This window comes from Mus musculus, chromosome 15 (genome assembly GCF_000001635.26).
Source record: "Mus musculus strain C57BL/6J chromosome 15, GRCm38.p6 C57BL/6J".
NCBI lineage: Eukaryota > Metazoa > Chordata > Mammalia > Rodentia > Muridae > Mus > Mus musculus.
The window spans coordinates 60818591-60831666 of record NC_000081.6 but is presented as its reverse complement, the minus strand read 5'-3'; the positions used below and the strand labels follow the sequence as shown (position 1 = coordinate 60831666).

Genomic DNA, 13076 nt, shown 5'->3' with positions numbered 1-13076 from the left:
AATTTTAGAGCTTGATAGTCCCCCTGTAAATTAAAGAGAAATTATATTGTGAAGAGGGATAGAGATGCCCCATAAAGATACTGTCAATTATTCAATCAACTATAATTCAGATCTTATAATATATGAGCTATGACAACCAAATCAAGTTACTAACTTATACAAAATAAGAAAAGGAAATAAATACATAGTTTAAATAATATATAACAGAACAGAAATGGGTTATGATCATCTATTTCCATGGCTGTAACAAAACATCTAAGGCTGGGTACTTCCAAAGAAAAAGGTTTATTTACTCCATTTTACAGGATAAAGACCATGGTCCCAGCTTCTGCTTGACTCATGCCTTGTGATGGATGCCACCACTATAGCTGTAGCACGTGCAGGGGAGAGGTCACATGATCAGACAGGAAGCCAATCAGGCTTGCTCTTATAACAACTCACTCTCTTGGGAACAAATCAGGAATCTAGAATTATCACAATTCCTTCCACTGGAAGTGTCACCAATGATCTAACCATCTTCCAGGAAGTTTCACTATTTAAAGATACCATCTCTTCAATACCAAGCCACAGACCCCCTTGGGTCCACATCTAAGTCACTGCTGTACGCAAGAGCATGTATGAGAAGTCTAGGGATTTTAAAATAATGTTGTCAGGGAATATGTATCTGGAAGCTGGTATCTTAGTGAAGACTGAACAGAGTCTGATGAGCTTTGCAGGGACAAGTAAGTACTCCATGCAGAAGGAATGAGAAAAGTTTAGATTCTGAGGGAGATGTGCACTTGCCATGGGGGAAGGGAATAATGAAGGGCCATCTTGTCTTGTGATGAGGAGAAAACTAGTGAAATGACCTTGGAGCCTACAGTAGGAACACCCCACCCCTCTCTAAGGCAGATGAGGATTTTGAGCAGAGAAATAACTTGGCTTCTCTCACAGTGGCGCAGGATCCCTCACCCTGCTGGGTTGTGAATGACTGTAGTGCCGTTACTGATCCATAAGAAACCTTCATCCTAGATCCAGAAAACTGTACAGGGAGGGGCAGACAGAGATGGCTGAGCCCTCCTGTGCCCCACCTGTACTAAAAACTGTCACACTGAACAAATGCTACCTTCTCCTCTGTGTCACAGCCTGTTTCTTTGAAGGCATGCAGGATGCATGGGGAGAGAAAAGGGTGGAAGAGTTGGGGTGTTCTCTTCTGAAGCCTCTGAATCTCCCCTTTCTGAATCCCATCACCCCTTTTGCACACAAAAAGTGCAGAATGAGATTCTTGGAATTTAGGTCCCCCCCCCCCCTCACATTTGGATTTGCAGATATGCCAATATTTGGATTCCTAGAGCTGTAATTTAAGCCAGTCTCTCCCCTGGAACCGCCTGGTGAAATGCATTTTTCATGAGGCTCCTGAGGGAGCCCAGCTACAATCTCAGACTCCTGAGCACAAATCACATTTCCGGCAACATCAACAATATGATCACAGGGCCCCCTGAAGCAGTGGGCCTGATGGAGGACCGGCTCCATCTCTTCTCTCTCCGAGACAGCCTGATAGCAAGAGAAATGTGTGAGCAGTAGGTGGGATGGCTTGAGGTCCCAGGGTGCAGGTGCAGCTCTAGCTTCTGCTAAGGGGCCCCCCTGTCTTGTCTCTGTCCATCTGCAGAGTAACTCATGCCCTTCCTGTTGGAAAGAGTCTGGCCTAGTTATCTAAGAAAAAATGAAACAGAAAGAAAGAAAAAAAATATCTCATGATTAGGCAGCCTCTGGTACCTCTCTCCTTAATCTGGAACTGTGTCAGTGTGTAACACTCCTACATTGATTTCGTAGCCAAAGTCTGGCAGGCTGGGAACAGAGCTACAGGTGAATAGCTCTCAAAGGTGACATGGGTACAGTGGGTATCACCTATCCCAGGGAATGAAACTTATAACAAATGAACAAAAGACAGAATAAGTGTTCATCTAATAGTCTCTTTGATTGGATGACCGTCTGCCCTAGTCTCTGTTAAAAGCAGCATCTCTGAAAACTCAATTTTCCCTGCTTTCTGTACCCACTCTTTTCCATCATTGTAACATACCTAACCCAGTTCTCATGACAGCTCTTTGTTCAGGGTGGAGGGCAATGACCAAGACAGGGAGGCACCCAGGTCGGATGACCACTATTGCCATTAGCTTTGGCCAGAAGTGTTCAGGACTAAAACCATTCAAGTTCCTAGCAAAGCAAAATTAGCTGGTCACTGAGATTTGCTGGTTACAGGCCAAGCAAACACACACAGGATGGGAGTACTCTACCCCTCCTTCGACTCTGTTTGATTCATTGTGAAAACCAGACTTGGAGGCAGCAGGGCCTAGCCTCTTCCTTGATAATGAGTAGGACTCATACGTCCTTTGGACTTAACACGCTGGCTGGGGACACACAAACATCAGGAGTGTGCGGAGATTTGTTACAAAGAGGCCCACAGCAGGAGGCTCTCCTACTCCTTACACAAAGTCATCATGGGCTGTGAATCATGCCCAGCGTGCACATGGCCTTTAGGATTTACAGGATGCTCCTGCACATAGATTTTCCTTGAACATCTCTGTCGTGACAGAGAGCATCAGCATTACCTGAAAGGCTGAGACACCAGGCCCAGCATGGAGAAGAGACAACTCTAGCATCACATGATTGGCAAACACAAGGAACATCAAGTTATCACTCCACTCTACCACTGTTCACTTTACAAGAGGGCCAGAAACCCTCAGGGAGAATGGGTACCGATCAGCCTAGGGGTTTGGGGATGTAGGGTGCTATGGAGGTAGCTGCATTTGAGAAAATGCTATTATGTTGGTGAGCATGAGGCCCAGCCTGGGGATAGACAGAAGTCTAGATTGCTTAACCACAGAGTTCTTTGATCCCCTGTTGTATACATTCCAGGAGAGACAATTTTCAACCCAATATCTCACCCCACTTGCAACGTCAGAGTTCAGGCCTCGTGGGGTAGAAAGGTCAAATCTCAGTTCAGCCTCAGGGGCTTAGACAGGAACTCACCAACATTGAACACAGCTTGTTTTTATTTTCTTTCTTCTTAGAGCAGGTGCAGAGAATATGAAATTTGGGTTACTGTGGTTGAATGATTAATAAACAAAATTCTCTAAAAAAAAAAATTGCAAGTACAATAGTCACCACTGGTACAGTGTCTTCACTGACTCTATTTTTGGCTCAGGAGGTTTCTTGTCTCCCGGCCCTGCCCATTCTGTACTCTCATCTCAATCTCCTTTTCTCCTACTCTCTAAACGCTCTCAGCTCCATCCTTCTTCTGTTCCCATCTTCCTTCTGGAGTGGATAGCAATGCCAGCCCTTCTTTTCTTTATGTCTCAGCCCAAATTCCAGCTCTTGAGGGGTCTTCCTTGGCCATCTCATGTAAAGTAGGCCAGTGATGTCCCTGCCACTCTCTCCTTCAGGACAGCTACTCAATCTCGGGGTGTTGTCTTACGTTCCTCACAGTCCTGATCTCAGGCACTTTTATTTGTTCTTCTGCTTATTTATCTCATGTCTCCTCCAGTCAAGTCGTGAAGGCCACAGTAACTGAGACACAATGAGAGGGAAAAAAAAGTGTCACTTCAATATTCATTAAATGTTGTGAAAAAAAAATCAAGAGGTTAAAAAAATAATAAAATAAATGCATAGGCCTGGAAGTAAAACAGATATGTGCTTTTCTGTCTTCCCAGTTTGGAAGAAGACATGGCCTTCTTAAAGCTATGGATCTGAGAGGCCACTCAATGGTAGTAACTCTCAAATTTAGAATATTGTTAACCCAACAGTATGAAATCCCAATGGTAAGCCGTTTGTTATCCATTGCCCAATCCACGGGTTTTGAGATTCATTTTACCTCAGTCTCTTCTATTTCCTGTTCTTATAGAACATGCCAGCGAGTGCTAAAGACTCTATTAGTCTGTGTCCTCAACTGTAACTGAGCTCTTGGAGGACAGGAGTATCTAGCAAGGTATATGCTGGGCTCATAGAATGAACGCATGCTATGATGCTAACTTGTAGAATGAATGCATGCTATGATGGGCACATGTCTAATATGTCTTCTAGGAACAGATTTTGAATGAAGTTCTCTTAAAATTAATAAGTTAAAAATAATAACAAAATCAATTAAAAATAGAAATAAAAGAAAGAATATTAAATATTTGAATTAGCAGTTGACCTGGGGACAGTCCTTGGGAAGTAGCAGCAGGAGGATTGAAAGTCTAGCTACAAAGAATTCAGTGCCAGCCTGGACAACTTAGTGTGACAGTATCTCAAAACATGTGAAAGGGAGAAAACAATAGAAAGCTTACCTATCATGTACAACAGCCCAGGTTCTGTCCTCTGCACCACAAAGAAGAAATACATAAATAGTCAATATATGAATTAGAAAACAGTGGGAAATAGCATATAGTCATGAGCTACATTATACATAATCAAGTGATAAGGTGTGAAATACATGTCTGTTGGATGGAAAGGGGGTTAGCAGAGAGACTCCTAGGGCCAGGAGGGGGACCTCCTTAAGTGAGATGACAGGACAGGAGGGGAAGCAATTGTAGAGCACACCTTTGAAAAGCTGTCACTCAGAGCAGCCTCAGAGCCAGAGCCACCAGCTCCAGCCCTTCAATGCTTACCATCCTAGGTAATGGGACTATTGGGTTTATAGTCTTAGATTTTTTTCTACTAAAACTGGTAAGCTCAACTTTCATTCACTAATTATTTGAGATGAACAAAGCCTTTTTAGAGACATTGTATAACCTCTGACCCAGTGCTCCATGTGGCCAGACGGAGGTTGAGCCCTTGACATTCATTAATTAAAAAAAAAATCTGCACCAGACAATGGCTATCAAAGGTATCACATGCTTACTTGCTGATTGCTTCATAAAACCAGGAAGTCATTTCTCTCTCTCTCTCTCTCTCTCTCTCTCTCTCTCTCTCTCTCTCTGTGTGTGTGTGTGTGTGTGTGTGTGTGTGTGTGTGTGTGTGAGTGATTTTTGGTCTATGGAAAACTTCCCCTCCAGCATCTACTAAACACTTATTAACTGAGTGAGTACTAGATAAGATGATGTGATGTCTGCTCCCTCTGGGACTTTATCATTGGCCAATTGAATAACTGAGCAACTGCTGAGATAATAAGAGAGAGTCAAAGAAGTACTGCTTTCTCAGCCTTTAGGACTTGAACTCAGGGTGTAAGCAGCAGCCTACTGTACAACTGTTCCCTTCCCACAGACTCCACCTCTTCCCAGCCCATCCAGTGTCATACAGGGGCAAACTGGCCCACAGTGTCTGGCAGAAGGTCTCACCACTCAACAGCCAAATTCTATGTGTAACACTCATCTCTGTGCTCACATGGTAGGAGTGATGGCTCCTGGAGCACGTTACTCAAATGTCCAGGAACCACTCTCCTAACCTCATATATCTCCAGCCAATCAGAACATATTGAAATTAAACCTTTAGGATACACACCGACCTCTCGTTTGGTGTAGCTTATACTGTGATCTTAGGCTTGCTGAAGGACTAACTTCCATCAGAGCCTTGACAATATTGATTGTTTTGGCTTAAAGGTACATAAGTAGATTGATTTTTGTTTCTGCTTTCAAACTAAAAAGGATCATAGTAGTGTTAGTATATTCCTGTTTCCACTGGTTGGTATGCACAGAATGAATAAATAATGTTACTTGGAAAAATTCAGTCGATGGAAAACAAGGTGCAGGTCTTGAATTGCACTGTTAACTGGCTAGGGTGCTTCCTAAGATTGTCTATTTCTGTTCTGACCCACTATTTAGAAGAAGGAGGGGAGAGGAGAAGGAGGAGGAAAGAAGAAGGAAGAGGAGGGGGAGGGGGAGAGGAGGGGTAGGAGGGGAGAGGAAGGGGAAGGGGAAGGAGGAGGAGGAGCAGTAGTAGCAGCAGCAACAAAAATCACTTTAGTAGTTTAGGTCTGGGGTAGAGAAATGACCCCAGCAGGGAAGAAAGTGTCCTCTTGAGGAGGTTAATAACCAACAAGGCTGTCACTTCCCTCAGGAGGAAGGAAATATATTCACCAGGAGTCTCTGCTAATTTGTTTTTAATTTAAGGACAATTAAGCAACTCTACACCCCCATCCCATTTCTGCATGCTTTCTCTCACAACTAGAAAAGAAATCTAAAACAAAGAAGGCTGTGAAGTTAATGTTGAGTTTACTTGGAGGGACACCTAACAGTCATTAGGGATTTGAGGAGCTAGTCAACTAAGTCCTGTATTATACTGCTTCCTCTTTCTGAATTATTATTATTATTATTATTTACTATCCAAAATTATTACTTGCTCTGGAAACAGGTTTTAGCTGATGTGTTTCTTGAACTGTTGCAGCACAGACTACTTTAGGTTATAAAAACGTTCTGATAAGAAAAGTCTGTCTCTCTTTCTTTAGATACTCCATCTAAGAAGAAATGGAAGGAGAAGAGGAAGAAAGACCAACATTTCACCACTTGCATTTCTATACTGGCAGGTGGCGTCTTGCTTCCAACTTCTCAGAACCCCAACTCAGCATAACAGAAAGGCAAGGGGGCTCAGGGCGGTAGAGGAAGCCTGCTCCCGTGGGAGGTACACTATTTACCAGCCCGATTTAAACCCGCTACGGAGGGGGCACGGTCCTGGAAGGGCGGAGCAGCCCTAGTGGGCGGGGCGGGGGCGGGGCTCCGAGGGACTAAGCTGGGTACAGGAAAGACCGGAGCTCTCAGAGCCACGTCTGTCTCTTTAAATGCCACGGGCTGCACTCCCGCCCGGGAGCCCCGAGCCGGATCTACAATCCCGTCCCTCCCGCTCCGGCGCTTGTTGCTCGCCTAGCCCGAGCGGGAGCTGCGGCCCCCGGGAAACCCAGCTAGCTCCTTCGGCTTCCCTCCTCGTGCCCCACCTTCCTGGAAATCTGCGTGAGGGGTCGTGCAGCAACGATCGTGAACAGGCATTGCCCCCCATCTTCAAGTCTTGGGGCTCTACACAACCGCGGGGGGCGGCGAGGGAGAAATGCGTCCTTCCCCGAAGCCCAGCTTCGCCTTGGTCTGCGCTGGGAGAGGAGGCACTGCGGAGCCCACACCTGCGAACTCGCCCTAGAAGTCTCGGGTGCGGCAGGGTGCCCCTCCCGGTCCCCTAGGGCTTCTACCTCTCGGGGAGAGAGTCCGCGCAGGTAATCTGAACCCCAGGGCAGGCGCGCGGGGGAGGGGCCGACGAGCCGCAGTGACTTGCGGCAGGTGAGTCTAGTCCGGAGGCTCACCTGCCACCTCCACGCCAAGGTAGCCTAGCAGGTTCTTGGGGGTGCAGACATTGAAGGACGTCAAAGGGCTAGTTAGGATCCGGAGTGGGAGGGGAAGTTAGGAAAGAGAAGGAAATTGGAATAAAGTTTCTATTTCCTTCCCTCCCCCACTCCTGCCCAGGGTTGGCAGGTAGGGCGCGGGCGGAAGCTGTCGGAGCTGCTGATGCAATGGCTTTGGCTGGGTCCAGGTGATAGCTGGAGGAAGGGGAAAGCTGGAGTGGCCATGTCTCCAGTGATCGTGACCTTAGTGGTGTAGAAACGCGAGGAAGCACGTCCCCCAGACTTCTCCTAAAATGGCTCCAGGTGCTCGGGCCCCTACCGGTTCTTTTTCAAGAAACAAACGTCTTTTTCTGGAGTGGCACCTACAAACATCTCCCTCGTCTTCTCTTCCAACAGGTGGCTTTAGCCCCTGCCCGGGCACCAGTGCCAATGACTCTGACGGTGGTTTCGCTTTCTCCTCTTGAAGTCTTGTGAACGAGAGTCCACAGCGTAATGGGCAACCAGGTGGAAAAACTGACCCACCTAAGTTATAAGGAAGTTCCCACGGCCGACCCGACCGGCGTGGATCGAGACGATGGGCCCCGCATCGGAGTCTCTTATATTTTCTCCAATGACGACGAGGATGTGGAACCTCAGCCACCGCCCCAGGGGCTTGATGGCGGAGCTTTGTCCGACTCCGGGGATCGGCCTCCCCTGCCCCCGCCGCAGCCCTACGACCCGCGGCAGCACGAGGTGGAATGCTCGGTGTTTTATCGTGATGAGTGCATCTATCAGAAAAGCTTCGCGCCAGGATCGGCGGCTCTGAGCACCTACACACCGGAGAACTTGCTCAACAAGTGCAGTCCGGGTGACCTGGTGGAGTTTGTATCGCAGGCTCAATACCCGCACTGGGCTGTCTACGTGGGCAATTTCCAGGTGGTGCATTTGCACCGGCTGGAGGTGAGCAACAGCTTCCTGACCGATGCGAGCCAGGGCCGGCGCGGCCGCGTGGTCAACGATCTGTATCGCTACAAGCCACTGAGCCCTAGCGCTGTAGTGCGCAACGCGCTGGCCCACGTGGGCGCCAAGGAGCGCGAGCTCAGCTGGCGCAACTCCGAGAGCTTTGCGGCCTGGTGCCGCTATGGCAAACGCGAGTTCAAGATCGGTGGCGAGCTGCGCATCGGCAAGCAGCCCTACCGTTTGCAGATTCAGCTCTCGGCTCAGCGCAGCCACACTCTCGAGTTCCAGAGCCTGGAGGACTTGATCATGGAGAAGCGGCGCAACGACCAGATCGGACGCGCGGCGGTGCTACAGGAGCTCGCCACGCACCTGCACCCGGCTGAGCCGGATGAGGGCGACAGCGACGCGACTCGGACTACACCGTCCCCCCTGCGTCCCCCAGCATCGGGCTCCGAGGAGGAGAACGGAGACTCGGTCGTGCACTGATACTTGAACTGGGCTCAGAGCTACAAAAGGAAGCTGTTTGCTGCAGCCACGCCCTCTTCCTCCCGCTCTTCTCCCCCCCCCAACACTTGGGCCCCATTTAGTATTCCTGGGCCTTTTGGAAAAAGCGGAGTTGGTGAAATGTACTGCAGGCTTTGGACAGGGGAGGAGGAAGGGGACTTAGGGAGCAGGTAGGATTGGCTGGTGGGTGGCCATGGGATGCTTTTTCTTCAGGCCCTCTCAGTCCACCTTCCTTTCCCAGGTGGGGTAAAGTGGGAACTTGCTTGCGGCTTCAACCCTATCAGATCTGGGACCAAATTTAACCCTTCGTATACAAGCAGGCTTGGGGGAAATCTCAGAGCACATTTGCCCTGCATTCTGTCTCTCTGGATCCCTCACTACACTCAGCTTGGAGGATGCAGGGTACAAAGGCCGGAGAGGATTGGGGAGGAGCCGCTTCGGGTCTGCTGGGAGAACTGCTTATCTGCTTCCCCCGCTGAGCTGTGCTTGGGATCCTAGAAGCTGGAGTGATTTATTTTTATGGGATTCCCGGGGCACAAGGCTGCTGAAACTACAAGATCTGGGATCAGCAGACCAAAACCAAACAGCCCCGTATTAAGTGCAGCAAATACTTTAGCAAACTCAGGCTACAGGCTACAAAAGGATTTCACTACCTCCCCCTCCCTATCCCCAAGTACCTCCTCTTGGGAAGCTGGCTCTAAGCGGAGTCTTTGGCTTAGACTCCAATTCCTTCCCCCGGTTACAAGTAAATCATTGTCAAGGGCCAGCCAGGGAAAGGATTCAATTAAGGTGCCATTCTGCCTCCTGTGTTTTTGGCCTGCTGTTGTGGACTCTTAGAGCTATGGTGTTGTTATCAGGGGAGGCAATAGCCCTTTGTGTCTCTGATCTAATTAAACCTGTTTGGCGTGTTCATCTGCAGGTCACAGATGGGGTTGGCTTGTGCCACCCCATAAAGTATCCTCTAGGGAATCAACCAGTGCTACCCTGGAAAGAATTAAATCTCTCCTTGTCCCCTTGCTAAGTGGTGAAAGTAACCCTTTAAAAACCAAGCTGGACCTAGGGTTCGTTTTGCTTTTTGTTTTTCTCTCCCTGGTCTCCCTTCCTCGACAGACAGTTGCTGTGGTAGGGTGAGGGTTACTTTGCCATCCATGATGGGTGAAGTTTAAAGTACAAAGTCTTGTCATATGTACCCAATTTCTTTGTGGCTTGGAGAACATCCGATTCAGAACCCTTTACTAAGGGTGGTGGCATCAGACACAGATCCCATGTAGTACTGTCAGAAGAGATTTGATGACAGTCCCAAACGTAGGTTGGTGGTGGCGGCATTCGGACAGGCTGAAGAGGTAGCAATTGTGTCTGCAACTGAACTTCCGTGCACTTTAGTACAAGGCTTTAAGACTGCGACAGCCTGGTGCCTGAACCGAAGGCAGACCTTTGACTGCCGAGGGCTTATAGGCAGTCTGTCAACTGCTTTCAAAAACTGAGCATACTTAAAGGCCTTTGCTGCTTCCACCAGTTTTTATAACACTGGAACTAGTTCTTAGATTGGAACAAAATCTTACTTGAGTGTCCTGAAGCCACGGTCATTGTTGGGCTTCTTGCTTGGGGAATCTTTGAACTCCCCCTCCCCCCTTTTTTTAATAAGCCTAAATCTTCATAGTACCTCAGTATGAAACGGTTTCGTTAGTTATAAAGGCATCAAATGCTCTTTCTGCTTTTATAATGCTTACCAAGCAAGTCCTTGTTCTTTGAATGTCAAAGATGAGCTACCTACACACTAGCCTTGGTTTCAGACATTGGAGGAGAACCATTTTCTAGTTAGGAGTATGGATCTGATTTCCCTGTTTAATGAGCTCATAGGTATTTGATTACATAGTCTTGTCCATGGAACAGCAGAGAGAATAAACACAGAGGATATTATTTAGGGAAACCTATGTCTAACAGATTTGTGAAAGTGGAAATTGATGCCCGCTGTGTAGACTGCAGGAGGGGAGGAATCAGAATGGCTGTCCACCAGCAGCTCTGGAATAGCAAACTCTCCCGGCTCTCCCATCCTTGCCTTCTTTCTCAGACCTCAAAGACCATACTAAGTGTAGCAGGTAACTTGTGTTATATATGAAGTACCTGCAAAGGAAGAACTCCTAAGGTCCACCCCACCTGTAGCATTCCTCTTTGAAAGTTGATCTGTTTCAGACGATGGTTTCTGGAATGTGCTGCCAGCAGTTTTGCTGGGTACTAATAATGCCAAATATGTAATACTTAGGAAGAGCTAACACGCTGAAAGTTTTCTTAGGGGGTAGAAAGTCTAAGGCAGTGGTCCTCAACCTGTGGGTCCTGATCCTTTTGGATGTTGCATGCTAGGTATTTGCATTACGGTTCATAACAGTAGCAAAATTATAGTTATGAAGTAACAACAGAATAATTCTGTGGTTGAGGGTCACTACAACCTGAGAAAGTAACCATATTTAAGGGTCATAGGATTCGGTCGAGAACCATTGCTCTAAAGTAAAGAACATCAATTTAGGGCTCTAAGATACAGTGTCGTGTCATCTCTTGCTTTTTAAGACTGCAGTGTTGTGGGGAAAACATTTTTTTACTTTAATGTTCTGGCAATGGCTACATCTGGCACTTTAGGGGGAAAAAAGTATATTAATAATTTTTGTCTCTCTTTAGGAATAAGACATAGAACTATTTTGTACTGTGAATTATGGACACTCTTTGAAGGAAAGAAATATTAATTCCAGTGTTTTTCTGAAGCTCTGGAAAGGGATAATAAGCAAGACCCCGTGGAACACGTACAAAAAGAGAAACCAGACAAATTCTATTTTCTTACCCGAGCAAATATTTTATTGAGACTGCTTATGTATGTCAAAGGAGCCTACAACTTCAGCTACACAACTTTTTGTATTGAAAGAACTCGTACTTTTGTAGCTTTTATTCCACATTTAATTTAAAAATGACTTTGTAACACTAAAGTGTCTAGCAAAAGACTTTATTCCAGATCTTGAAGAAAATTTTTAGTTTTTATGGAAATGGTTCAGTGGTTCAGCTTCTCAAAGCTGCGGTGCTCCTGGCCCTCCTGGCACCATGGGACAAGGACAACCACGTGACAACATATTTTTTTGGAAGCAAAACTTTAATTTTATATGACATATACTATGAAAAGCTAAGAAAATTTAAGGACTACTAGTTTCCTTTTTCTTTCTTTCTTTTTTTTTTCTTTTTAAAATGGGATCCACTGTGTTGAAGACTCTTGATATCATGTGCTTGTCTAGACATTTTAAAAAAACAATTTAAATAGAATTGAGCGTGATCATAGTTATCCAATGGATTTGTTTGGAGAATTAGATTTTATTTGTGAATTGTTTAAAAAAAATCAGGATACTGATAAATTTGACTGTTTTTTTCTCTTCTCATTATGTTTTATTCTTGGTTATGAATCAGGATATATACTCCAGGCATTTTCTTTCCCAGCAAATTGTAGGAACTTTAATTTGATTGGCAGTTGTATGTTAAATCAGTTTTCTTTCACCACTTCTTGAGAAGGCGGTTCCAGTTTGAAATTGTATCATTTCCTTCAAAATGAAGGGCCGTACTTAGTTAAATAAAAGATTGATGACATCTTTTAAGCCGCTTCCTCTTTACTCTGTCTTATTAAAATGAAAGCTGTCAAGTCCTTTTGAAAAATGTTATGAGGGTTCCCAATAAACCATCTATTATTAGAGCTCAGTGTATGACTTTCTCCACATAGACACCCTTTCTTTTGACGTTTTTTTATATCAATTCAAGCTGTTCAACTTACTGTAATATTAGTGGGTGTCATCCTTGCATTGCTCAGTGAATAGTTTGTTGGGTCCGGTTAGTGGCCCAAACTCTTATATTTATCACGTGGGAATTATGCTGTCTGTGTTCACGAAAAGTATCTTATTTTCAATACAACAGTTACAATACAAGGTTTTCCTTTTTTTTTCTTTTGTAATTTTATGTCCCCTCTCCTCCCAGTTCCCCTTCACACAACCCCTCCTCCTCCTCACTCCCCTTCCCCTTTGGGTACCAAACCACCCTAGCACCTCAAGTCATTGCAGGACTAGGCATATCCTTCCCAGAGAAGCCAGATAAGGCAACCCAGTTAGGGGAACAGGATCCACAGATAAGCAGTTAACTCTGCTGGTCTTCTATGGAATATCTAGCCCCTTTCTTTGGGTTCTTCAGTCTTTCTCCAAACTCTTCCACATGACTTCCCAAGCTCCCCATCTAATGTTTGGCTGTAGGTCTCAGCATCTGTTTTGGTCAGCTGCTGGGTGGAACCTTTCAGAGGACAGTTATGCTTGGTTCCTGTCTGAATCCAGGCTGA

The 13076-nt window shown here is 46.1% G+C and overlaps 1 protein-coding gene and 1 long non-coding RNA gene across 3 annotated transcripts; one reads left to right on the top strand and one right to left on the bottom strand.

Annotated features, from left to right (window-relative positions):
- Nucleotides 1-266: 266 nt before the first annotated feature.
- Nucleotides 267-8702, bottom strand: 9930014A18Rik (RIKEN cDNA 9930014A18 gene). Its single transcript, NR_030696.1, has 3 exons — nucleotides 6884-8702; nucleotides 4305-4335; nucleotides 267-3546 (listed from the first exon to the last, which is right to left on the bottom strand). It is a non-coding gene; the product is annotated as an RIKEN cDNA 9930014A18 gene (long non-coding RNA).
- Lratd2 (LRAT domain containing 1) lies at nucleotides 5562-12671 on the top strand. 2 transcript variants are annotated; one of them, XR_384024.4, is made up of 3 exons: nucleotides 5562-7153; nucleotides 7676-8892; nucleotides 11396-12446. XR_384024.4 is itself a non-coding variant. In NM_001162926.1 (2 exons), exon 2 carries the CDS (start codon nucleotides 7772-7774, stop codon nucleotides 8702-8704), a length of 933 nt encoding a protein of 310 aa, NP_001156398.1. In that variant the 5' UTR covers nucleotides 6587-7153; nucleotides 7676-7771; the 3' UTR covers nucleotides 8705-12671. The 2 variants fall into 2 exon arrangements, 1 of the variants encoding a protein (NP_001156398.1); NM_001162926.1 differs by having other exon boundaries at nucleotides 6587-7153; nucleotides 7676-12671.
- The last annotated feature ends 405 nt before the right edge of the window (nucleotides 12672-13076 follow it).

Coding starts and splice junctions, on each gene's coding strand:
- Lratd2 (NM_001162926.1), top strand. CDS start 7,772: ATGGGCAACCAGGTGGAAAAACTGACCCACCTAAGTTATAAGGAAGTT.